At 43.3% G+C, this 26,863-nt stretch overlaps 1 protein-coding gene across 1 annotated transcript in view; it reads left to right on the top strand.

Annotated features, from left to right (window-relative positions):
• The window catches only part of dcc (DCC netrin 1 receptor), a 137,222-nt gene that overhangs the window by 71,906 nt on the left and 38,453 nt on the right, over positions 1-26,863 (top strand). Inside the window, exons 17-20 of the mRNA XM_030743288.1 lie at positions 9,781-9,846; positions 17,836-17,998; positions 19,521-19,744; positions 19,913-20,029. Coding sequence (XP_030599148.1) covers positions 9,781-9,846; positions 17,836-17,998; positions 19,521-19,744; positions 19,913-20,029 — 570 coding nt within the window. The remainder of the gene's footprint in view (positions 1-9,780; positions 9,847-17,835; positions 17,999-19,520; positions 19,745-19,912; positions 20,030-26,863) is intronic.

Here is a 26,863-nt window from a genome sequence, read left to right as displayed (position 1 = left end):
AAATTATCCATCCATCCATCCATCCATTTTCTTCCGCTTATCCGGGGCCGGGTCGCGGGGGCAGAAGCCTAAGCAGAGAAGCCCAAGCTTCCCTCTCCCCAGCCACCTCCTCCAGCTGATCCGGAGGGACCCCAAGGCGTTCCCAGGCCAGCCGAGATACATAATCTCTCCAGCGTGTCCTGGGTCTACCACGGGGCCTCTTCCCGGTGGGACATGCCCGGAACACCTCACCCAGGAGGCGGCCAGGAGGCATCCTAATCAGATGCCCGAGCCACCTCAACTGGCTCCTTTCGATGTGGAGGAGCAGCGGCTCTACTCTGAGCCCCTCCCGGATGGCCGCACTCCTCACCTTATCTCTAAGGGAGAGGCCAGCCACCCTTCGAAGGAAACTCATTTCTGCCGCTTGTATTCGCGATCTTATTCTTTCGGTCACTACCCAAAGCTCGTGACCATAGGTGAGGGTAGGAACGTAGATCGACCGGTAAATCGAGAGCTTCGCTTTTACGCTAAGCTCCCTCTTCACCACGACGGACCGGTGCAGCGTCCGCATCACTGCAGAAGCAGCCCCGATCCGCCTGTCGATCTCCCGTTCCCTTCGCCCATCACTCGTGAACAAGACCCCGAGATACTTAAACTCCTCCACTTGAGGCAAGAACTCGTTCCTGAGCCGGAGATGGCACTCCACCCTTTTCCGGCTGAGGACCATGGCCTCAGACTTAGAGGTGCTGATTCTCATGCCAGCCGCTTCACACTCGGCTGCGAACCGTTCCACTGCGAGCTGGAGGCCCCCCCCGATGAAGCCAACAGAACCGCATCATCTGCAAAAAGCAGAGATGAGACTCTGAGGCCACCAAGGAAGAAGCCTTCCGCCACCTGGCTATGCCTAGAAATTCTGTCCATAAAAATTATGAACAGAATCGGTGACAAAGGGCAGCCCTGACGGAGTCCAACACCCACAGGAAACAAATCCGACTTATTACCGGCTATACGGACCAAGCTCTCACTGTGGTTGTACAAGGACTGAATGGCCCGCAACAATGGGCCAGACACCCCATACTCCCGCAGAACCTCCCAAAGAACACCCCGAGGAACACGGTCGAATGCCTTCTCCAAGTCCACAAAGCACATGTAGACTGGTTGGGCAAACTCCCACGCACACTCGAATATCCTTGAGAGGATAAAGAGCTGGTCCAGCGTTCCACGACCAGGACGAAAACCGCATTGTTCCTCCTGAATCCGAGGTTCGACTAACGGACGCACCATCCTTTCCAGCACCCTGGCATAGACCTTACCGGGGAGGCTGAGGAGTGTGATCCCCCGAAAGTTGGAGCACACCCTCCGGTCTCCCCTCTTAAAGATGGGGACCACCACCCCGGTCTGCCAATCCAATGGCACTGCCCCAGATCTCCACGCGATGTTGCAGAGGCGTGTCAACCAAGACAGCCCTACAACATCCAGAGCCTTCAGGAACTCAGGGCGAATCTCGTCCACCCCAGGGGCTCTGCCACCAAGGAGTTGTTTAACTACCTCAGTGACCTCACCCCCAGTGATGGTCAAGTCATCCCCCTCATCCCCAGACTCTGCTTCCACTACAGAAGGCGTGTCAGTGGGATTCAGAAGGTCCTCGAAGTATTCCTTCCACCGTCCGACTATAGCCTCAGTTGAAGTCAGCAGCACCCCCCCCGCACTATAAACAGTGTGAGTGAAGCACTGCTTTCCCCTCCTGAGTCGCCTGACGGTTTGCCAGAATCGCTTCGATGCCGTCCGAAAGTCTTTTTCCATAGCCTCACCAAACTCCTCCCACACCCGAGTTTTTGCTTTGGCCACTACCCGAACTGCATTCCGCTTGGCCTGTCGATACCTGTCAGCTGCCTCCGGAGTCCCACAGGCTAACCAAGCCCGATAGGACTCTTTCTTCAGCTTGATGGCTCCCTTCACCTCCGGTGACCACCATCTGGTTCGGGGGTTACCACCACGACAGGCACCAACCACCTTGCAGCCACAGCTCTGAGCAGCAGCCTCAACAATGGAGGTGCGGAACATGGTCCATTCGGACTCAATGTCCTCAGCCTCCCTCGGAATGCTGTCGAAGTTCTGCCGGAGGTGGGAGTTGAAGATCTCCCGGACTGGGGCTTCTGCCAGGCGTTCCCAGCACACCCTCACAATACGTTTAGGTGTGCCAGGTCTGTCCAGCATCTTCCCCCGCCACCTGATCCAACTCACCACCAGGTGGTGATCAGTTGACAGCTCAGCTCCTCTCTTCACCCGAGTGTCCAGAACATACGGCCGCAGATCTGATGATACGATTACAAAATCGATCATCGACCTGCGACCTAGGGTGTCCTGGTGCCATGTGCACTTATGGACATCCTTGTGTTCGAACACGGTGTTTGTTATGGACAAACTGTGGTTTGCACAGAAGTCCAATAACAAAACACCATTCGGGTTCAGATCGGGCAGGCCGTTCCTCCCAATCACGCCCCTCCAGGTCTCACTGTCATTGCCCACGTGAGCGTTGAAGTCTCCCAGCAAGACTATGGAGTCACCAGATGGAGCACTCTCCAGCACCCCACCCAGCAGCTCCAAAAAGGGTGGGTACCCTGAACTGTCATTCGGCGCATAAGCGCAAACAACAGTCAGGACCCGTTCCCCAGCCCGAAGGCGCAGGGAAACTACCCTCTCGTCCACCGGTGAAAACTCCGACGTACAGGCAGCAAGCCGGGGGGATACAAGAATACCCACCCCAGCTCGCCGCCTCTCACCGAGGGCAACTCCAGACTGGAACAGAGTCCAGCCCTTCTCCAGGAGACTGGTTCCAGAGCCCAGGCCATGCGTTGAGGTGAGCCCAACTATGTCTAGCTGGTATCTCTCAACCTCACGCACTAGCTCAGGCTCCTTCCCCACCAGAGAGGTGACATTCCATGTCCCAACAGCCAGTTTCGATAGCCGGGGATCGGTCCGCCAGGGCCTCCGCCCTCGGCCACCGCCCGACACACATTGCACCCGACCCCTACGACACCTCCTGCGGGTGGTGGGCCTGCAGGAGGGCGGGCCCATGTAACCTCTTCGGGCTGCGCCCGGCCAAGCACCACGGGCTAATGCCTGGCCACCAGACGCTCTCCCTCGAGCTCCCTCCCCAGGCCTGGCTCCAGGGTGGGGCCCCGGTAACCCTATCCCGGGCAGGGTAAACTGTTCCCTTGTTTTTTCACTCATAAGGGTCTTCTGAACCGCTCTTTGTCTGGACCCTCACCCAGGACCAGTTTGCCATGGGAGACCCTGCCAGGGGGACAAGCCCCCAGACAACATAGCTCCTGGGATCACTGGGACACACAAACCCCTCCACCACGATAAGGTGGCGATTCACGGAGGAGAATATAAAATTATATAAAATTATTATATAAAATTATTATATAAAATTATATAATACAAAATACCTTAGGGTAAACACATTGCCTACGATTTCAACAAATTAAAGAGGAAAAAAGTACAACTGTTTAATACCTCTATTAAAACGCTTGAGATGAAGGCTGAAGCCTTAAACGGAGGCTGAACGTGCCTGAAATGAAGAGTAATGCTTTTCGCATTAAACAAACCCTTCTCTCAATATTTCCTTAAATTTAACTTTCTGAAGCTTTCTTTTCTTTCTGAAAGTCAAATCGACGCGCGCGACTTTTTTCCCGGTTTCCCGTCTAACGTTTCCCGGGAAACGGGAAATGGTTCTGATCGCATTTCCCGGGAATCCCGGATCCCGGGATTAAACCCTAGGTTCTACCACAGTTTAACCCATTTGAAGGACCTGCAATTAGAATGGACTGCCTTTAGAAGTCTTATATGATCCATGCCTTAGAGGGCCAGAGCTGCCAGCCTATTCTCATACAAGTGCTGAGAAAGGGTCTTTTTAGCCTTATAACATCCACCTGGTCACTTAGATCTGGTGAATGTTAGATTAAACCACTTAGAGGTATTAGGGTTAGGGTTAGAGCATAGTTTCAGAAACTAGAGATCCTGGTGGCATTTAAGAGGTTAACTCTAACCTTTATTTTTTCCTAAACCCTACCCATGTTCTTTTTAGTGGTTAAACCTAACCGAACACAAACTAATCAGAATGAAAACACTAAACTCCTTACCTAGTTTACACACTGGGACTCGTGCCACCACCTTTCCAACCTCTTAATGCAGACAAAGTTGCTTCTTAAAAGAATGTCCTCCTGTTCATGCCTGTGGCACTGAAGAACACCTTGTGTGTGTGTGGATGCAGCAGTATCTGACAGAGTGGGAGTACTTAACACCGGGCTAAGTAGAACCCATCAGGCATGGTTGGACATAATCAGTCGATCTGACTGTGGATGCTTGAAATGTACAGTCAGCTGGAAATGAATCTTTGTAGTTTAATGGGTTTTATTGGAAACTTTGGTCATTTTCATGGAAAAGTTAAATTCATTTTGAATGGTTGTTATGCTGCTCCTGTACTTCTTTATGGGGGCAGTCAGTCAGAAATACTCACTTTAAAGCTCTAAACAAACCAAACCTTTGGCTGTATTCAGAGTTAAACTCACTGTTATATAACTGAGTGAAAATGATAACGTTTTGTTTTTGTTGTTTACACAACAACAGCGTTTCAAGTCCCTGAAAATGGAACAATTTGAAAATGTGCTCTGTTCTCCTGGTGACTCTTTTACCTACACCGCCAACTTGTGGCTTGGCATGGGAACTACAGTGTTCTCAGCATCATGTGGTTCGGTGTGAGCGGCGATCATTTCTAAAACATTTCCGTTTTTGAAAACGGAAAAACGACACTGTTTCCACTGGACAGTTCTGGTGTAAACAGGACCTGAGCGCATTATTTTAGCTGGTTAAAATCGTTTGCATGTCCTCCTTCACTGCATCCCTGGATCCTCTCTGTATTCATGGATCTTCTTTTGATTCTTTTTTCTCCAGCTAGAAATAAAGATTTTAACAAAATTCCAAATTGCATGAGATATGATTTGAAAGCTTTCCGAATATTTGAATATTTATATTTAGTATGTGGCTAAAAAAAACTCTAACCGTGGATGAGCTGCCGATGACCTGATGGCTGCCATCCAGTCTGATTTTCCATGGATTTCTGGTACTTATTTGAGTGTAATAAACAGAAACAGAGAGGACCTCAGACCTTCTTTGTCCCGGGAATTTTTAGCACATTTGGACTTAAGTGCAGCGAAGCGCTTCGGGCGTCAGGACTTAGCTCATGTGTCAGGGTGTTAAATGGTGCTGTTTGTCACTGACAGCTGTGTATGTGGTGTGTGCACATGTACACTCTGTGGTCCCTCTCCATATAAATCAGAGGTGTTGTCAGGGGAGGAGAAAAGATTGATGCCCGGCCCTGTTTCTGTGGACCTTATACTCTGTAAACACATTTACACCCCTCTACTCACACACGACCATAAAGGCACGATTATTGGCAGACTGAAGCAAAAGAACTGACTGAAGATTTTGAAATCCTGCTTTAATAAAACTGGGTTGTGTAGATTGAATAAAACAGGAACATTTCAAATGTGTTTCATGCTTCAGGAAACTAAAGCTCAGCCTGGCTGACGCCGCTCGGTGCAATGAGAGGAAGAAACCAGCTTTTTAAAATGTGACTTTAAGTGAATTTGAGATATGGGGGTCTGTTCGTGGGCTTCGGTTTCCTGATGGGAGCGACAGTGTTGAGGTTTTGAAAATCTCTTTCATCAGTTTCCAGTCTGTCTTCTCTGGCAGTCTGTGTGATGAACTACTTCTTCTTTAAAGTTCCTCCTGCAGTGCTCCACATTCACACGCTGGCCTGCTGCTCGGTAAACTGTGGGAGAAAAATACAAAAAAGATCTTTCACAAAGTGGTCGTGCAAATGAGTCAGACCATAAAAGCGACCCATATAAATGTACTGTTCAGTCAGTTTCTTCTATCCACGGCCATTTTGGAGCAAGAACACCTAAAATATATATTCAAAAGAAACCACAATGAGAGACATTTACTTCAACATCTTCTTTAACTTCTTACCATAACAAAAATATCCTTTCTAAAGTATCAGCAACACTTTTGAACAGCAGGTGTGTTTGTTTTTTCCTCCACTTTAATTGTCTGTGGTTTTGCTGATACATATCAACTGCTCTGTGGAGCTGTGCATAAAAAACCACCACTGAGGTCTCCTTATGTTACTAATGAGGGGATAATTGGAACCTGTAAAACTTATTGAGCTGTGGTGTTCAAGGTTATTATAGTTAACTAAAAGTAAAAATAGATGCAAAAAAAGTTAACTGAAATAAAAATGAAATATAACTAATGGAAATGATTTTGTGAAATTGCAAAACTAAAATTAAAACATGGAGGAAATATCTGTTTTCAAAAACATCTGTATATTTATTTTAATACCTATACTGAATCCAGCATATACCCTCCATACACAGACTAAAAAACTAATAAAATGCTAACTAAAAATTAATATTTTCAAAACAAAAAACAAAAAACTGGAATCTAACTGAAACGAAACTGAATTAAAAACAAAAAGTCAAAATGAAATAAAAACTAACTGTAAATGCTGAACTATTGATGTCTGATGATAACCTGCTTTTAAGGGAAAGAGCAGAGATGGCAAAAGTACAGAATTGCTTTAAGTCAGAGGTCTCCAAACATCCGGCCCCGCCCACTTCCGGTCCACGAATTGATGTCAAAAATAACATACAGTTTGGCCCTTTAAGTTACTTTTTTGACATTTTGTTTAACCCTCTTAATTGGAGGGGAAGGCAAAAAAGTAACTTAAAGGGCCAAACTGTATGTTATTTTTGACATCAATTCGCGGACCGGAAGTGGGCAGGGCCGGATGCGGGCCGCAAGTTTGGAGACCCCTGCTTTAAGTACTCCAGTAAATGCTGAAGTACCGATTCACCGTCTCTACTCAAATAAATATTTTCCATACTGTGAGCTTCAGTAGATGTTCCCGGTGAACACTCTGTGATCAGCTGCTACTCTGAGGTTTACTGCTCTGAGGTTTACTGCTCTTTGTCGATTACTACAGCTGAATTCAACACAATGGAAGCAGAAGTTTCATGAACATCTTGGCTGATTTCCGCCCCTACACTGAAATTTCAGTGAATGAATCTACACATCATCAGCTTCAAATTCCTGTAAATACAGTACTGACCTGTTTATCCTGCACTAAACTGCAGTATTTTCATTCTGAATAACACAAAGTTTCACAACATGAAAAAAACATAATCACATCATATGCAGATCCAGTATACGATTAAAAAATAAAGACATGTCATGTAAGCTTTGCAGTTTTTCAGATGTCGCTGAGCGGTCCTTGCCTTTAAATCTAACCTCTCTTCTTCCTCTCCTGTCTGTTTACCTCTGAGTGACGTTATCTATCATCGTTATTTCATCCCTCACTCTTTTCTCTCCCTGGAAATACAGCAGCTGTGCCTCTGCCTCACAGACACACCGAGCTGTTAGAAATGCTGCTTTGGAAATTACCTGCCACAGCACATTACTCCATTTACACTAGCTCCTCTTCTGTAGTGCCACCTAGATACTGAAGTACTGCAACCACAACTTATGGGACTCTGCACCACAGATACCATTCCAGATCATTCAGACCCACTTTCACCCCTGATTATATATTTATAAATGATGCAAAGAGTGATAAAGAGTGAACTAAATACCAACATCTTTTTTTTATGATCTGTGGTGTGTGCTTTCAAAGGTTTGTCAGCTCAGTAGCACCAGCTAACCTCAGTAGGTTGGCTAGTGTTAGTAATGCTAGGGTTGATCCCCACTCTGACAGCTGATTGCCAGGAAATGGCCAGGTAACTATAAGAAAGTAAAGGTCAGGAAATATATCAATATTAGTGCTGGCACAAGTGCTAAAAATCCAGTACACGTCTGGCTCAGCCTTTCTTAGATATTCAAACAGTCAGTTGTGGTTCAGTAATAATTTAACCTTTTAACTGGCTGCACTCAGTCTATTTTCAGTGATTCCCTCACACACCCAAAATAAATAAATGGTATATCTAAAAAAAGTAAATGTAAACACTACATAAACACACAATCCTCCCAATAGTCCTTCTCTGATACACAACTTACATTTGGAATCACTACATACGTCCCACGGATGGGATGTGACGGGGCGTGGCCAGTCAAAAGGTTAATAGTCCATCTTATGGCTAAATTACCCACACATTAGCAGGTTTCAGCCTTTTAACTGGGTTTTTCCCACAAACGATGTGGAGAACAAGGCAAAAATAAGAGAAAGAATTGGATGACATTAAGTACATTTTTGCTTGTGAATTGGTCTGCGTTACTCTTTTTTTTTTTTTTTTTTTTTTTTTTGAGCAGTGAGTTTTTGAGACACATACAAGATACAGTGGATTCAGAAGGAGTCCAGACTGGGAGAGACTCCTGTGTGACATTAATGCTGACAGTGTCTCCCAGTTTATCTCGTTTCAGCTCTCTGCATATTTGTGAAAACAAATGACCTGAAATGGCCAATTTTGTTCTACATTGGAGTCGTAATGAATCATTCCAAAAATTCCTAGATCCAAATCTGGAATGACTCTGGAATGAAATCTAGACCTCAGTCACACAGTTCTACATGCTGGTCAACACCCTCCCTCTGCTAGGGAAAAATGTGTATTTCCAAACCCGTTGGTAAGTGGTTGCTGGAGGTTACTTGCTGTTGCTGGGTGAAATCAGTTGCAGAGAGGGTGCTGCACCAAAAACCTCCTTGCAACTGCTTTGGTTGCCAGCAGATTGTCTTAGTTGATTACATGGAAGATGCCAAAAAGTCTGCAAACACATGCATGTTGGCGAGTGTTTGCAGATAAGTCTGCATCATCCATAGTAACCAGAGCAATTACAAGGAGGTTTTCTGTGCAGTGCTGTATATCTCTTTGTCTCCAATTTCACCTAGTGGCAGCCAACAACCGCTCACCAGCTGGTTGGGAAATACACATTTCTCCCTGGTGACCAGGGGTTACCACGGGTCACTGACCCTGGGCCTTAATCACTTCAATGATGGACCAAGCCCCACATTTGTTAAAATTTTCATTCATGAGTAATCCTGCTAACAAACAGACAAACTAAACCAATCACATAACCTCTCTGATGCAGGTAATAACCAATCACAGTCCTTTGTATCCAGGTTTTTCTTGAGCACACCTCCAAGCATATAAAGCAGCATCGTTATTTCTCCAGAAAGCAAAAAAGTTCTCCTGTGTTTGTAATTCAAATTGGCTTCAGGTATAAATCGAGTTTGTGGTAGTTAATTAAACTCTGTTTTGAAATGTCAATCATGTTAGCGCAAAAGTAATAAAAACAAAGGATTTCTTGTACACACGGACCTTCTTAAAGACAAAACAGAAACTTCAGCCTCATTCACATCCAGTTTGAGTGATTTAAACGTGCTGCAGCTGCTCGTTCTGCCCCTTCGGGGATCCAGCCTTGAACCACTTCAACAACCATCTGCAGTAGTCTCTATGTCGTTCCTATGGAAACCATTCTAAACATCCAATCCAGTGTCAGCATCCAGGTGGGTGGATAAAACCTGAAGATTTGGTCTAAATGCACTCTTAGGGGAAGTACACACACAGGGAGAGGGAACATGCACGGTGCTACATGTGCCTTAAGACTGCAATTTATTTCCCAAGAAGGCAGCAATCTCTCTGTCAGATTCAGGTGTTCCATCCACAAAATTACTCTGAGGCCATTTTCTCTCCATTTTTGTCTTTTCCTTACTGATACTCCTTCTTATTTCTCACCTTTCAGGTCGAGGAGGAGAACACAGCTTCTGGCCGTCCGACACCAACCCAATTGACAGAAGCAGCATCAACGGTAACAGAAACTCGTCTTCTGCTGAGTCTGTCACAAAGTAGAATCACTTTTAGCTTCATTAGTTTGCTTGAGACAACGACGAGACCGACTCTCCTGAGAGCTGAGCTGGCTGTGTGTGCGTGTCTGCTGCGATGCTATTGCAGCATCATCAGCTCATCGCAGCTGCTCAACTGATTCCTCTAATCACTCGGCTCAGTCGTGTCTAAACTTACTTTAATCAGTCGCTCTGTCCTGACGAGGAGCTCCAGCTCTCTGATTCACAGTCGGTGAGCATCGCTTCCTGTTCGCCGTTGTATCGCCCGTGGCAGGAAAATTTAATTAGATTCACTATCTCGCCATCAATCAGTGTTTCCATAAAGTGGAGGAAAATAATCATCTTTATGGACAAACAGGATTAAAAGAGTGGGGTGGCATATAAATCGTCAGCTTGTAGTTTTTAATATCATGACAACAAGCAACATTATTGGATTGATTTGACAGAGAGAAGGAAAGGATAGTCACCTCCCATTTCTAATTAAAAACAATATAACTAACAATATTAAACATATTGTTTATATTCTGTGGCCCTAACACTCTAATATTTTACTTCGAATGATAATACACTTGACATTTTCATCCTAACACTGTGAAGCATCAGTGGAGCTGATAACAGGACCCTGTAGCCACATGTGGTTTAAAACCTTCTCCATGAGGGTTCATTTTTGGGCCCAGTCAGACGGCCTTGGTACTGGTCAGCGACCCCTTGGCAACCACTGGTTGACCAGTTGGAAGGTGGTTGCTTAAAGTTGGGAGTTTCTTGGTGAAATGGGTTACAAAGAGGTGTATGGTGCTTCACTAACAACCTCCTTGCGATGGCTTTGGTCACTAATAGATTGCCTCAGTCTCCTGTAGTTTGCCTGGAAGGCGCTGTCTGAAAATACTGCCCCACTCCTCACCCAGTGGAACCGTGAAATCGTTAAACAAAGGTCTGCCTTTGAAACTTTAAAGTTGCATCTTTAAAACGATGTGTTGGTTACAGTGGTATGACTTTTATTTTGAAGGTGAACGTCCTGTGTCCGGTTTGCGTCCCACTCTTCACACTTGAACTGTCACTCAGTGAGTAGTTGGAGTTTGCAGACGTTGGCATGCTCCATGCAGACTGACTGTGATTGTGGCGTTCTGCTTGTTGTGACCAAAGTGATCACTGGAGGTTTCTGGTGCAGCGACCTCTTCGTGCCTGATTTCACCTCGCAACCTCCAGCAACCAATCAAAGAAGACACTTTGTTCCACAGCAACTAGAGGTCACCAGGGAGTCGAAGGCCGGTCTCTGGGCCTGAGTGATTGAGGCAAAATAACAGAGTATCCAAGACTTTAACATACTCAGATCAGGCATAACATTATTACCCCGACAGGTGACGTGAATAACACTGCTTGTGTCTGAATCGTGGCACCTGTTCGTGGGTGGAATATATTCGGGAAGCAGCACAATCTCAGGGGTCTAATGGAGTCCACGCCTCGATGGGTCAGGACTGTTTTGGCAGCAAAATGGGGATCAACACAATATTAGTCAGACGACTACACTGTTATAAAATTGGAACTGAAGCAGTGAAGATTACCAGGTTGGAAAGGGCCAGTTTACATTAGTCTTAATGGTGGACTGTGTCAACAAAAACAGCTCTGCTGTGACATCAGCTGCATTAAAATATAGATACAGATATTGCATTTAGCTTTATGAGCTGCAGCTTACACTAAACACTTGAAGATTTCAGTGCTATTGTGAGGACATTGCTGTTAGAAATAAAAGTAGTTCATCAGTTCCTCACATACCACGAGAGCACAATATGGAGCAGAGCTGGTTGCACTTTTGCACACCAGAAATGTGAGTTTTGGCAGCCCTACAAATAAACTCCTGTTAAAACCAGCGGGGCATCAGGTGCAGCCGGGCTCACCGTGGTTAAACAGAATTAAATACCACTTTTAAAGAGTCTGGATCCTACCAGAGAGCTGATCCAGCACCTGTGCAGTGGTAGCTGTGGATGAGAGCTGAGCTGACTGTAGGAAGTCAAAATCATCTTATTTAAGGTTGTGTGCTGCTTTTATATATTTGTATATTAAACACATTTTTTTCCTAAATCTCACCACACACAAAAATTATGCTTAATACAAGCTGATGTTAACATTATACCAATAATGACAAAAATGCTAATTTACTAATGCTAACTGTAATATTAATGCCACTTGTGTTAATATATCTGCTAATATTTAATCTACTACTGCATACAGAAATACTCAGCAGTATACTATGCTAGTATCATTATTAATACTGCAATTAATACTGATGAAACCACTACAAAAGCTAAAGATGATGCTGATGGTACAGACCATGGCCATAATCATAACTGTCCCACCTCATCTCTGCTCGAGGAAAGGCTTCCTTCTCCTCCACTGGCAGGTCAGAGGTCAGGGTCTATATCAGGTCTCATTGGAGGTGTATTGGGCAGCATGTGTGTGTGCTTGTGTGTATTTGAAGATGGATGCTGACATTGTGTCAGCGGGGTTGCTGATGCTGCTGCCGGAGGGGATCATAAATCCGTCCTCTTTGACCTCCGTCCCCCTCTGGCTTTATTGCGGGTCGGGGAGGTCGCAGCCTCGTTCATCAGCTCAACGGTATTTCATCTTTAACGCGGTGCCGTCGTTCATGTCGCAGAGCTTCCTCTCGCTTTGAAAAACGAGCTCGAGGAGAAGATTCACCTCCCATTTTTTTTCATCGGGTCACAGCTCCGCGGGCCTGACAGCCTCTGCGTGGAGGTGAACCGATCCCGTCTCGTGTTCTGATCCGCTGACATTGCCTCAACCGAGCAGAGACCTTCAGTACCACCGTTCATTCACTAAAGTTTCTCAGTTTTCTCTTCATGTCTCTTGGGAAGTCAATGCAGGCAGTTGTCAGGGATGAGAGCTCCATACATCTCACAGTACTCAGCTCACCGAGCTATTAAAGTTAAAAATATCTCAGTTTTAAGTGAAAGGAAAGCACATCTTAAGAGTTTTAATCAAAAACACACAACAAAAACATCTCCATCCTTCATATTCCCCTGTAGCTTCACTTAAATAGCTCAGAAGTTATCATTTTCTGATGCTCAGAACAATGCCTTTCATTTGCACTGCAGCTTTGATTCCTAAAATGAGACATTAACATATTTGCTAATATGATGCCAGTGACGATATCAAACACACCAAATCTGAGGCTGTTGGTTTGCAGGTGTTGGACAAAAGTGTCATTTCTGTCCATCTTCAGGGGAACATGAATATCTGTCAGATCTGATAGCAGTCCATTCAGTGCTGACTGAGAGTTCACCTAAAGCAGTGGTGGTGTTGGAAGAAAGGTCAGAGGTCCCCAATGTTTTTAGAGCTAAACATCAGGGGGTCGGTCCATTAGCTTTGTTTGTTTACAGCGTATGGTTAGCATGGGATTCAGTGGCCATGCACAAGATACAGGTTTTACATTAACATCACCCCCTAATTAAATAGTGAGTGTGCTTCAGTGCTGATATTATGCACATAATTGGAATTTATTATATTACTGATGGTTTGTGTCTCACCTGATACTAAACAAAGCGCTGCTTTGTTCCTCTTGTTGTTTCTGAATGTTCATTTATTGGATTTAAAACAGCGTGAGCACTGGCAGGAACGTGCTGGAAGTAGGACAGAATGCTATCCAGTCTGATGTTATTGTGACTGACAGTGATGTTCACATTAAAGCCTCATTGATGTGGAATCTCTTCCTCTGGTTTCTCTACAGAGATGGTTTTTTCTCCCTCAGAGGCGGACCTCGTCTCTGAGTCGTCCCTTCGGTGCTACAGTGATTTATCTTCCAGTATGCAAAGAATAAACTATAAGCTATAAAATAAAGTTAGTCAGAATCACGCTGCATTTTGATGGGATTGTTTGCATTGTCAACATTGTTGCTCGGTTTCGTTTCCCTGCTGGATTTCGGGGCTCTGCCAGGATTTCTGAGCTCTCTGTTGACCTTGTGTTGATTTGTCGTGTCGTTGTGGTTTTAAAATGACTCAGCTGCTGAGGGTTTGATTTATTCCACACAGTTTGTCTGAGCTGCTGGGCCTATGGTACTTTGCTGAAGGGCATCTCAGTAGAGGTTGTTAACACCCTTGTTATCATCAGTAACTTACATTTTGCTTGCGGGTCAGTTTTGACTTCCTGTCAGTTCTGCTATTGTCACTTATTTTTGTTATTTACAATCATGGCCTCTTTTTCCAGTTTCTAGACCATAAAAATTTAATTAATTTAAAAAAAAAAAAGCACTTCTTACTTTGATGAAAGGTGATTATTTTTGCCACATTGATGTGTTGGGATTTCATGGCTGGTTCTGGTTTTTAAATCTGTTTATTATTTTACTGCTTTTCAAGATTAAAACCTAACAAAGTGCCAAAAAGCTGCTCAGCAGAAGACTGATTACTGATGAAACTAATTAAGCTGTGTCAAAGCTCTGTGTCCATTGTTACCTTTAATTAGCATCAGAATGCACAATTCTTTCCATGGAACCTTCCAAGGACTTTATTGAGGATATTGTCACATTGATTAATGATAAAATATTGGAGTTTTATTTCCAAACAGGATGTTTTTAATGTTCTGGGAATGGAGACAAGATTCCCTTCAGAGTTTTAAAGCTTACTGCATGTTTTTCATCTACGGTCATTAGTTTATCTGTCGTTAACGTGCAGATACTGACCGAAAACATGGACTCTGAATCCAAGCAAACTTACACAAGCACTGAAATGGCTTCACTGTGAGCAGCTTTAAAAAGATAACACACCAAATAAACTTCTTTCTGTTCGTGGTAATGATGATGAAGATATTTTTAATAAAAATGACAGAAGAACTGTGTTAAAGCTGTCACTTTTTCACTGTATTCACTCTATTAAGCTACAACTGTGTCAAAATATTGAAAGTTACCAAATGAGTCCTACTGTGTACAGTTCTGTTTTCATGCTAGAGGAGCATGAATTTAATTATGCGGCATTCAGAGGTGTAAATCAAACCTAATTAGCTTCATTTTATGGTCACTGAGTGTGTGTGTGTGTGTGTGTGTGTGTGTGTGGGGGGGGGGGGGGGGGGGGGGGGGTTATACCAGAGGAACACAAAACTATCACCTCATCACAAAGTAGCAACTGTAGATCAGCAGGTGATAAAGGAGGGTAGCTATGACTTGATTTAAACATTTTTACGCAGCAGCATGTCGATGAAATAAGAGAAATGTTTTGTTTTTTCTATATTCTGACATGTTTAGCTCGTCACGTACCAACAGCTGCCGTCACATTTTAAGCACTGAGAAAACAAAAACCAACAGACGTATGCGTAATGAGAGCGAGGTGAAGGTAAAGAGGGGCCGTTTATCTGTTTCCTGTTCTTTACAAATTCATGTTTGATTTCAAATGGAATAAAATAAATTAGTTTTACATTGTATGGATTTGGAGTAAAAAGTCAAAATTGAAAAACAACCCATTTTTCATTTTTTGATATCAGTTTTCAAAACAGAAAAACGAATGAGCAAAAAGTACACCGACCCAGCTGCTACCATAGATTCTCAGAGCCAGATGTGACCATGTGACCACGTAGCAAGATTAAGCGCTAAGCTATCAGATAATGCTAGTAAGCATGGTTAGCAAACGTCTAACGTGTTTGCTAATGAAATACTAGAAACTGAGGCAGAAACTTCCGGGACAGCCTGACCCACAGTTTGATTAAAATACTCCAAAAGGCACAAACGCCATAAATGAGTCAGTAAGTCTAGTAACTCAAGGCGAGGCCTAGCAGACACCAACTGCGTGTCTTCTCCACACAGAAAGACCCGGGCTAAGGTGGAATTGAACCTGGGACCTTCTTGCTGTGAGGCAGCAGTGCTAACCACCACTGTGCTCCCCTAGAAAAAGCTTACAGCACCTGGTATTCCCAGGCAGTCTCCCATCCAAGTACTGACCAGGCTTGACCCTGCTGAGTTTCACGAGAGCAGGCGTGTTCAGGGTGGTTTGACCACTGCTGTCCATAAAAGGTCCAATTTTTGTATCCATCCTGTAGACGTGCTTTTTAATTTCGTGAAGTCGAGCAGTGGTTGGGGGTCTATGGGGTCAGCCCCATGTGGTCACCAGAGGAACTGCATTTTTCAGGAGGTCGATGCTTGGTTGAAAAAAGAAGTTGGCTTCTCCTCGTTTTCCTTGATGACATCAAAGGCTGAGCCCACTATATTTTAATTATTTTAATCTTTGCTCTCACAAAACACTGAAAGCTGAAGCTGCGTCAGCTAAAGCTCAGAATTCTGTTTGAAATGAAATAAAGCCCCAAAAAAGGAAGAAAGATGATGAAATCTTACTTTATAAAGGAAGAGTGGTGTTGTGGCCTCTGTGCTGCAGCCGTAAGCTTTGATGGATTGTGGTTTTCATTGAGAGAGACAACCGAATGGAGAGAGGGAGAGAAGGTGAAAGAGGAAAAGTGCCTTGCTACCTCTTTCTTTGTCTTTCACTCTGTCTCATGTGCACACATTTATCTTGAAATTCTGTTCATCCATCTTCTACCTCTCTTTTTCTTTTCTCTGTCATCTTTCCCACCTCTCCATTCCTGTTTTCCTTTCCTCCTCTTTTTCCATCCCTCCGACTGCTCCCTCTTTAACACACTTCCCTCTGCGTTCAGACTTCATGCCCCTTATGTGTTTGCTATTTTCTCCCTCTCTCTGCTCCAAGGTTAAGTTAATGAATGACAGAGCATGTCATCAATTCCCTCTTTCCCTTTACACCTGTCATACACTCATACACACACTGTGTATCGATCGGTTAAGCAGCCACAGCTGCAGCTTTGTGTGAAGCCACTCTGGGCTTCTTCTTTTCCCCTTGTCTCAGTTTTGTGTATCATAGACTAATATTCACTGGTTACAAATCGAAAACAGATGTAAATGTAGCAATTTTCCTAAAATTCATTTAGCTATAAAATTAGTACAGTTATCCTTTCAGACAATCTGCTGATATAGAAATGATAACAGCTCAGTTTCATTATGATCTTCATATGGTAGCTTTGTACAGAAATGCACTGAAAAATATTCTACTCACAATAAGTGTATTGGCCATGATATTTAAAAATAAAACATGTCAGTAATGATAGAACTATTGTAAATAATGTATGAGAGCTTACAAAGTTCTGTATTAAGTTACATAGATCAGCTACAAAGTTTAAAATGTTACCGTTTGGTTTGTTTTAACAGTGTCCTGAAAAATGTTCAGAGGATGTTTAAATTAGAGATAAAATATGAACTGATGAAACGGCAGGTTGAAAAAGCAGCGCCAGGACAGATACTTTAAAAAGAAATACGACCCTGTGAAAGGCAGAGTTTTCCCAGGATTCTGTGCAGCCCGATGAAAAGCTGACTGCGCCCCCATGATTCAGTAACTTGGAGGACCACCTTCAGCAGCGATAGGCTGCAGTCATCTGTGTGACTCTTCACAGCGTTGCTTCAGTTCAGTGAGGTTTCTGCACAGCTCTCTTTAAGGCCCCACCACAGCCGGGCTGAGGTCTGGACTCATTCAGCCATTCTGTTGTGCATTTGCTGGTGTGTTTGGGATCGCTGTCCTGCTGCATTGTCGAATATCCTCACATTTGACTCTAGAACATTTTGGCATACAGGGGAGCTCACAGTTAACTCAGTGACTGCGAGGTGCCCAAATCCTGAGCCCTGCAGCACCGTGCTCACAGCTGGTGTGAGCTCTTTGGTTTGCTCCCACCTCTGTTTATGAAACTGTTGTTGGCTTTTTTTTTTTTTTTTTTTGTGAATTCTAGTTGGTGTGATGTAAAAAGCTAAAACAGGTCATTATTATGAGCAATTTGCCCGAGATATTGAATTATGTTTAAATTATAGTGAACTTTGACACAGTAATAGGTGAAAGTTTGAGCCAAACATCACACTAACAATGGCAATGACTTCAGCCTCTCTTCTTGTTTGGTTCCAGAGTCTCCCATTGGTCAGATGCGTCCACCTCACGGTAGCGTCACCCCCCAGAAGAACAGCAACCTCCTGGTCATCATCGTGGTTTCCGTGGGAGCTGTCACCGTGGTTGTGGTCGTCATCGTGGCGCTCATCTGCACGCGGCGCTCCTCCGCCCAGCAGAGGAAGTAAGATGTTTCATTCATCTGCGTGATGGCAGTAAACGGCTGTCACTGTAATGAGGCAGATGGTTAATGAGCTGCCCTGCCTGCCTTGTTTTTTTTCACAGAGATTTACTTTCAAATGAATGTTCCTGCCAGCTCACACAGCTCTGAGTATCTGTCCCCAATCACACATAACTCATCCTGCACAAACCGCAGATCTCTCTGTTATCAGAGATAAAGGGTCACGGGTTCATCAGGTTTAAAGTTCTTTCACTGTAACTTTGTTTCTCTGAGTGTTCTTTTTGGAATCAGAGGATCCAGAGGTTTGTTTGGTTTCCTGTTCCAAAGCCGTGTTTGTCAGTTCCTGTGGTTTTGTTGGTTACAGAGGGAGTGATGACTACGCCTTTGAATGCAGCGTCCAGCATCCTTGAGCAGATGTTTTGTATGAAAGACAACAAAAACTCAGCAAATGTTTGCAGTGTAACCAAACACTTTTCCATCCTTCCAATCAATATGCCTTCATCTGTGGATGCATTAGTGATGGACGGCCGCTGCAGGCGCAGAGATGAATCACATTTCCTCCGACTACGACGTGATTAAAGACACCCGATGTCAGCCTGTAATTGTAGCATGTTCCACAAGCAGTAGCGCTAACCTACATTTTATTATAGACTGTATAGAAAAGAATGGATGGAGCCACTGTGGTATCACTCACTGGTTAATGAAGTCCTGTTCTGGTCACCCTCCTGTTTGGATCCACTTGGACTTCTGCATTTGCAGTTTCAACGAAAACCTCAAATTTGAGCAAAGCAAACATCAAATTGTGTGTCAGTGACAATTTGCTGATCCCTGTCCCTGCAGCCACACTTCAGTATAAAGCTTAAATATTACCTTTTTAGCAGCCACCACATTGAATTGCTGCTTGCTGCTACCAGGACCTAGACAGCAGTTTCAGTCCAGTTCATATAGTTTCAGTCTGGAAGCCAATTCATGAAAGTTTTTAGTTTTTAATACTTTGATTGTATCATTGAGTTGATGAGTATTATTGTATAATCCACCAATAAAGTCGGTTCACTTCATCCTTGCTTTTTTTACAGCCCTGTTCATAACCTTCATACGATGCTTCGAGCTCAACAAGCTGCAGCTTGAAAATGAAACATCTTCAATAATTTGACAGCACAGAAAAAAAAAAACTGCACAACTAGAACCAAAAACTACAGAGACAAGTGGAAATGATTCCTTGGTTCAGCGAGTTTCTCTATAATCTGATTTATAATGTCAGTATTTCATATTTCTCTCCTCCATGTTTCAGTGACCATAATCTTGTTTCATAATCTTTAATGTCAGAGTTTGTTTGCATCCATACTGTTTTATAATCCAGATTATCAGATTTCAGTGCAGCTACAGGTGGACAGTTTCCAGCCCTCTCCACCCTACAGTGTGTTCAGTTTTCATTTAGTGGAACATGCAGCAGGAATAAATGCTGATGGATGGAGTCATCTTCTCCTTACCCTCCTCGCCTGTACATTTCTCATCGTCTGTGCAGGAAGAGAGCGAGCCACAGTGCCAGTAAGAGGAAGGGCAGCCAGAAGGACCTGCGGCCTCCGGACCTCTGGATCCACCACGAGGAGATGGAGATGAAGAACATGGAGAAGGCTCCCAGCATCGCACCGTCCGGACACGATTCACCCATCCAGTCCTGCCAGGATCTCCCCCAGGTGGCGCACAGCCAATCAGAGAGCCAGATGGGCAGCAAAAGTAGCCACTCGGGTATGAATCCTTATTTAATTAGGCGTGTAAGCAGGCCTGATTCATTAATGTAATAAAAACACAAAATATTAAATAAAAACTCACATTTCTTCCTGCTGAAGCTGGATAGCTGAGCCTAAATCATAATCATGTGTGATCCCTGATTGGGGTGTGAATGTGACGTTCCAGGAGCAGATGCTGACGAGGTTTCCAGCAGCATCTCCACTCTGGAGCGCTCCCTGGCTGCCAGGAGAGGAACACGAAGCAAAATGATGATTCCCATGGACTCGCAGCCAAGCAACACACGTAAGTGACACAACAGTGTGTATGGACATTGGCACTGTGAGGTTACACATTCATATGGGTAGTCCCATTTTGAAGGCCTTATCATGTTGTTTTTTTATAGTTAGCTTGTATAGGTGAAACACAAAGAAAGATGTGGCTGCTAATGGCCCAAAGAGTAGATGCAATGCTAGAATTTCATTCACCAAACTGGAGCACAGACTTCTTGGAAGGTCCAGTTCAGTGATTCCAATTAGTTTAACTGAATTGTTGGAACAAACTGTATATAAATAATGAACATGGCCGCTGTGAGATCACCCACTGGTTTGTTATAAAAGCTTCAAATGGAGTCTCATTTTGGTTTTTGGCTAATGAGTCAATAACCAGTGAACATACTCTCCTTTATCCTCCTTTTTTACTTTAATTGGGACCATAATTTACAAAATACATATTTTCTTCAATAAGACCTGAAACCAGTGACTGAGAGCACAAACTCAATCACTCAATCACACCAGAGGAGTCGCCCCCTGCTGGGCATCAAGAAGAATGTGGGTTTACGGCTCGTCTCCAGTGGCGTCTCAGTCATTTAATCTCATGTATTTATGATGATTGTTAGAGCTTAAAGCACCGCATCTCCATCACTCTCCCTCTGGGTCACACAGCGCTCACTGAGCCACCGTCCTGCTGAAAACAAATGATGGTTCAGGGGTGGTGCGAGCATTGTGTTAGAGTTTTCAGTAGATTACCAACAGTATCATCATGTGCTTCATGGCAGGAACCACATTCTCTACATGTCACAGAGACATAAATCCAAAGATTTCATCAGGCCCCTGATTTCCACTGGTCTGATTCTCCTCTTCTTCATGTCCTTACCTTACTGCAGTTCAGCTGTGATGGCCTGATTCTCACAGTCAGACTGAGAGTGTTTGATCTTTGAAAGAGTGACTAAAGTCCCCTTAAGCAGGCTGGTGGGACGATGGTTGCATAAATGAGACTTTTTCCCAGGAGGTTTGAGTTTGGGATCCATGTAGGACTCTTTTTTTTTTCCTGCCTTCTTTTCGGTTGTCTTTTTCTAGGTTAGCAATTCACCAGAGATTTTATATGCACTTATTCAAACAATTGCAAGAGCCCTGCTATGTTGGTTACTTGCTGTTTATCATTGAATTATATGCAGTGAGTGAATTCTATTGATGACGGCTAATTCATTGGTAATAACACCCTCAAAGGTGTTGATTTGATACTCAAAATGAAAAAATTCTGTCTCTCATTTGTTTCCTTACTTATGCCCTTCTGTTGCAACTAATCTCTGACTTCACTGTAAATTGATCATCATCTTCCTGTAGATTGATTGATCTTCTGATGGTATGGCCAGGTTTGGTCTACCTCATGGTGCTTTAATGCTTATCAGCCTTATCTAGTTGCTACAGTTTGTTTTAAAGGTTCCCCTTGGAACCTGACAGAATAGGTGACTTTTGACATCATTACTTGGTTCTGATGTTTCCTGCAGTCACGGTGGTTGAACAAGCAAAATAAGCAGCTTTTCCCATGTCATGCATCTTGATACATCTCCATTGCTCCCAGTTACACGCCTCAAAGCTAAGACAAGTTTAACTCAGTACCTTTCCATTTAAAGTCACTGAAAGTTGTTGATTCCACCTTCTCTGGTTGCTGCAGTGCTGCTAGTCTTTTATGGCATGTTTGCATGTGTGTTACAAGGTTTTCTTTTACTGCCTGACAGTTAATTGTTTAGTCCAAGTAGTTGAGAGTTGTGAAATTGAACTGCTAGCAAAACATAGCATATGGCACAGAATGCTAACACACGAGCGCAGTGACCAATCAATCAATACCTACTTCTCCAAAGCAGCTCAGGTGCTCAGTAATGGCACATTTAAACTGAGTGACTTGTCAAGACTGCACAACGATAAAGGGACTGACTTCAGTTAACCTGAAACTAGCAGTGAATGGATAAACATTAGTTAGCTAGCTTACATTAGCTGAGGTAGCAATTGTTCTTCATCTCGCCAAAGAGAGAATTATTGACCCATCAGATATAGTTAATATGCATATCAGAAATGCAAAAAAACTGCCCAACCAATTGAGGCAGCAGAATGCTTGGAGGTGCAGCCTACTCCTGATGAAGATCTGTGACTGAAAGTCTGAAAATCACGTGTCTACACAGCTCTACAGTTTCTCAGATGAACTTGGGGCTATGCTCATCTGAATATATTTTACATTATGTTTAATATGCATCATTTCTCTGTCTATTGGTGCTTCAGATATCACATGACATGTCTCCCATGGTGAGGTGCCTTAGGATGATGATGACAGAGAGTTCATCTTTCTCTGACTCCAACTTTCTTTGGCAGGTTTAGATGTAAAAAGTCTTTCAGACAAAGACAGAAGTGAAGTTGAAGAGCGAGGCGCTCACACTTACACGCACATTGTCGCACAGATAATTAGCCTGTTCATTCTCTCAGAACGACTCAGAGGAGCGAGCGGTGAGGGAGAGGAGCCGGTGATGAGGGGATGAGCCTGGGAAAAGAGAAAAAGGAGAAGGAGAGGCAAGGAGTGAAAAACTGGAAGAGAGATGGAAAGATGAAGGGAAAAATGAGCATTGCTGTGAACCCTCAAAGATTCGGTTTACAGTGTTGGACTCCAGCAGCGACTGATCAGATCAATCAGAACTTTTACATCCAACAGAAGCGCAGCTCCCAGTCAGTCAGCACGCCTGTGAATGCAGAAGTTTCACTGAGGACATGATTGCATTTGTACTTTCTTTGTCACTCACACTGATTAATGATTATTGAGCCATTAAATTCAGTGTTCTACAATCACCTAATGGAGTCTGGTGAAGTTAAACAGCAGGTTGCGGTTGGCTGCTGAGCACAACCTTAATTTTAAAGCCTCTTATTGCAATGCACACCAGAGCATCTAAAAACAGACCTGCAAATCCTGCACTCTGTTTGGCTCAGGAGAAATCTGTAGCAGTGAGTCATCACTCTCATTCACTCCTGTATTTCTCCAGGATCAGAACTTTGACATCATATCTCAAGGTTAGTTGGCCTGTAAACTGACCCTGTTCGGGGGGGGGGGCAGTCCCTATATCAGACCTAGGCTGTATTTGAAATTAAAACACATTTTCATTACCACAGACATAGTCATTACTGTTGTATAATCTGGCAGATTTGCACTTAGGAATTTTATTCAGTGGCATAAGTGTTGTAATTCTGAGAAAAAATAAATACATTTAAATTATTTAGTAAAACCTTGTAGATTCAGTTCTGAGCATAAAGCCCCGTGCTTCTCATACATGACCTGTGGAAAAAGCATGAACACAGCCACTGTGACATCAAATTTGAATATTTGGATGAGAGGCTGAGATACTGGCGACTTGTCTGGGCTGTACCCTGGCTCTGACCCTGTGAAAGTTAGAGTAGGCTCAGCCCAACAGTGAACTGAATAAACAAAAATGGATGGATTTACTTTGTTTATACTCCACTCTGCATTTAATCATTAATTGATATTAATCTCTGGCTCCCTCAGCCCAACCGGTGGTGGCAGATGACCCCCCCTCCCTGAGCCTGGTTCTGCTGGAGGTTTCTTCCTGTTAAAAGGGAGTTTTTCCTTCCCACTGTCACCAACTGCTGCTCATAGGGGGTCGTTTTGACTGTTGGGTTTTCTCTGTATTATTGTAGGGTCTTTACCCACAATACAAAGCGCTTTGAGGCGACAGTTTGTTGTGATTTGGCGCTATATAAATAAAATTGAATTGAATTGAATTGAATTGAATGGATGGAATCAGTGACCCCTGGTAACCATTAGTCACTGGGGGAGAGTGTGTATTTTGTGACTGGTTGGCCAGTGATTGCAGGAGCATGAAACTGATTGCAGAGAGGTATACGGTGCTAAACTGAAAACCTCTTGGCGATTGCTTTGGTCGCAGTTGCCCGTAGTTTACATAGAAGAGGCTGATTTGTCATGTGTCCATCTGTCAGAGAGGTTTCTGGTGTAACACCCACTTTGTGATTGATTTCACCTGGTGAGAGCCAGCAACTACTAACCAGTGGTACATGGAGGTACATTAGGTTACGTCAATACAACCAATACACATAAACATAAATTGCCATACCACATGTCAAACAATATCCCCTCAAGCAGCACACTGTTGAACCCAATACTGTTGGCTTAGCCAAAGCTGAGGGCCTCATAGAAACATAAAATCACTGGAACCCACCAAAATGATTATTCTTGATACATGATTTAGGAAAAGGAGAAAAACTGAGGGCCAGGATTAAAACATGGAACTTTAAACTAAAGTCAGGTTTGAAGAACTAGTCCAAGCTATCCCCTCCTCTATTCCTGCCACACACCTACAGAACACCTTTAAGGCATGTCATATCTCTTCATTTTTATCATAAGCTCTTAATTACACCAGTCTCCTTCCATCTCCATGAGACACCTTTTAACTGTAGCACTCTGTGAGGTCTCTAAAGCCTCCTAAGACTTTGTCAGATTCTGTTTGATGTAGATAACCCTCATCAGCTCCACACCCTCACACCAACTCTGCCCCACTTCCACAATTACAATGACACCTCCTCCTGCTCCTGTTCCCCTCACACTGTGGGTGGAGATCATGGACTTGACTATAAGCAGCTGTTTGTATAAAGTTGCTTCCTTTCGCCACCAGGTTGATGCTGAACATGTGCGGGGTCTCTGTGATACCAAGTTGCATCTATGAACCAGTTTTCTGTGCAGAAGCAGGTTGTCTAATTACAGTGTGCTCTCTCTGTGGAGTGTGCAGGAGTGCTCAGTCACATCACTGAGCAGAATGTTTCCATTGTAATTACCCTGCCCTCAGCCTGGCTGTATGTCTTGAAGGATTTGTGTCCTCTTTCCTCTCTTTTGTTTCATCTTTTCTGACGTGCAGTTGTTGCCGTTGTTTAACCCATTTGTAACAAACTGGAACCATTGAATTGAAGCACAACATTCAGATTATGATGCTGTGTGGTTATTTCTGGAGAGCGTGATTCAGCGGTCAAGTGATAATTCTTGCTAGCATGTGACAAGGACTGTGAGTTTCTGTAAATGTGGGTGTTTGTGATATGTGGGTCACCGTGAAACAGGAAAACCCTCTGGCTTCCTCTGCGAACACTCAGACCTGTTCTCTGTTCTATTTTTTCTCTCTTCCCATCTTTTTTGTTCGCTGTCATGTTTCACATTTCATAGTTTTCCCTTTTATTTTAGCATTTTTGAAAGTTCTGTCACAAAGACTTCTCTGTTCTGAGCTGTGGAAATGCGCCTTTTAGAAATTTCTAACAGCAAAGTTTCTTTTCCTTTGCTCTGCTAAAATAGAAAACTTTGAAGGTATTTTTTTTTTGGAGGGGTAAAGCAGATCTTATTGAACATAAAAACAACACATTTGCAGTTTATAATACAGTTAATAATCTGTTTTCCATCACCGATGACAGAGGACAGTCGGCAGAGCTTATCTGTCCATGTGTTTGTCATCTTTTCATCGTCCTTTTGCAAAATTAGCTACTCAGTCATTTATGTTTGAAATCATCTGAAACGTGGCATAAATGCTCTTTGAGTAAGGCTCTACAAATGGTGTTTACCGTTATTCCCTACCCCTCCTTTGTTTCTAGGCTGACTCTTTTTGAAACTTGGCATGAGTATTCTGTCATTGGGCAGTGGCCAACAAAATAAATGTATTTTCAATTTTTTTCACTAATTTTCACAGTTTTTAGGAAATACTGCACATTGACGTTTAACGTAAATCCATAAAAAAAAAAAAAACTCAACAAAAATCTACAATGCTGTGCAAAAGTCTTGAGCCAGCCCTCATTTCTTTACATTTTGCTTCCAAAGAACCAGACTTTTCTTTTTTTTTTTTTTTTTTTGGTTTTGAACAATAGTTTTCCAGTCTTTCTGGAAGTCTCTCAAAGATTTTCTTTTGACATTGGCAGTTTTTTCAGTGCAGTCCTTGTACCTGACCACTGTCTGTTAAAACATTTAAAAATTAATGAATCATTCAAGCATAAAAAAGGCACGTAACTTAAGAGATGAACCAGTGTTGTTTGCATATGTTTGCACATATTCCAATAAATCACTGCCCATATTTCCTGTTTTCCTGGCAAAATATAAAGGAATGAGGAATGCCTTTTTCGCTGTACTGTATGCAGATGACTTGCTTCTTTATTTCTGAATATTGAGCTACACTTTTCAACTTTACCATAGTCAGCAGGAAGTGTTTGGGGTGGCCTTACAAAACACACAAATCTTAAACCATGAGACTGAGGACTAGATTACTAAACAGGTTAAAATAGCTATGAGCACAATCCCCAAATAGCATGCATATGTTTGGTTAGTTTTATGGGTTATTTACAAAAGTTGCACTGTCAGTTCATTTTTGGACTGAGAAGTGCTGAAGGCAGGCTAAGTAGAAGGATTACTCCACAGATTCAGCAGCAGGGCACAGGTTGGAGAGGATGCTGGAGTTCCAACAGATGGCATCATGTAGGGCTTGCTGTCAGGGAGGCACATTGGAGATCTCAGTGAGTGCAAGGAACAAACTCTCATACAGAAAGAAATGTGGTCTGGATTTCAATTCAGAGACTCTGAAAACCTCTTATTATGGCTCCCCCTCAAGCTGGAGACTAGCTGCAGTAATGACAGGCGCCGTGCTAGCATTAAAACATATCCATTAAAAACTGTTGTCATTATAACTTCTGTTGCACTGCAAAACTGAATGTTTTAGCAGAAAAAAATAAAAAGATAAAATGAATAAATCAATAAACATCCTGTTGATTGATTCATTAGGAAGATACAAATTAAGAACATTTGCACATTAAATTCACA

This window comes from Archocentrus centrarchus, chromosome 12, assembly GCF_007364275.1.
Source record: "Archocentrus centrarchus isolate MPI-CPG fArcCen1 chromosome 12, fArcCen1, whole genome shotgun sequence".
NCBI lineage: Eukaryota > Metazoa > Chordata > Actinopteri > Cichliformes > Cichlidae > Archocentrus > Archocentrus centrarchus.
Note: the sequence above shows the minus strand (reverse complement) of the source record. Positions and strands in the feature narration are given on the sequence as shown.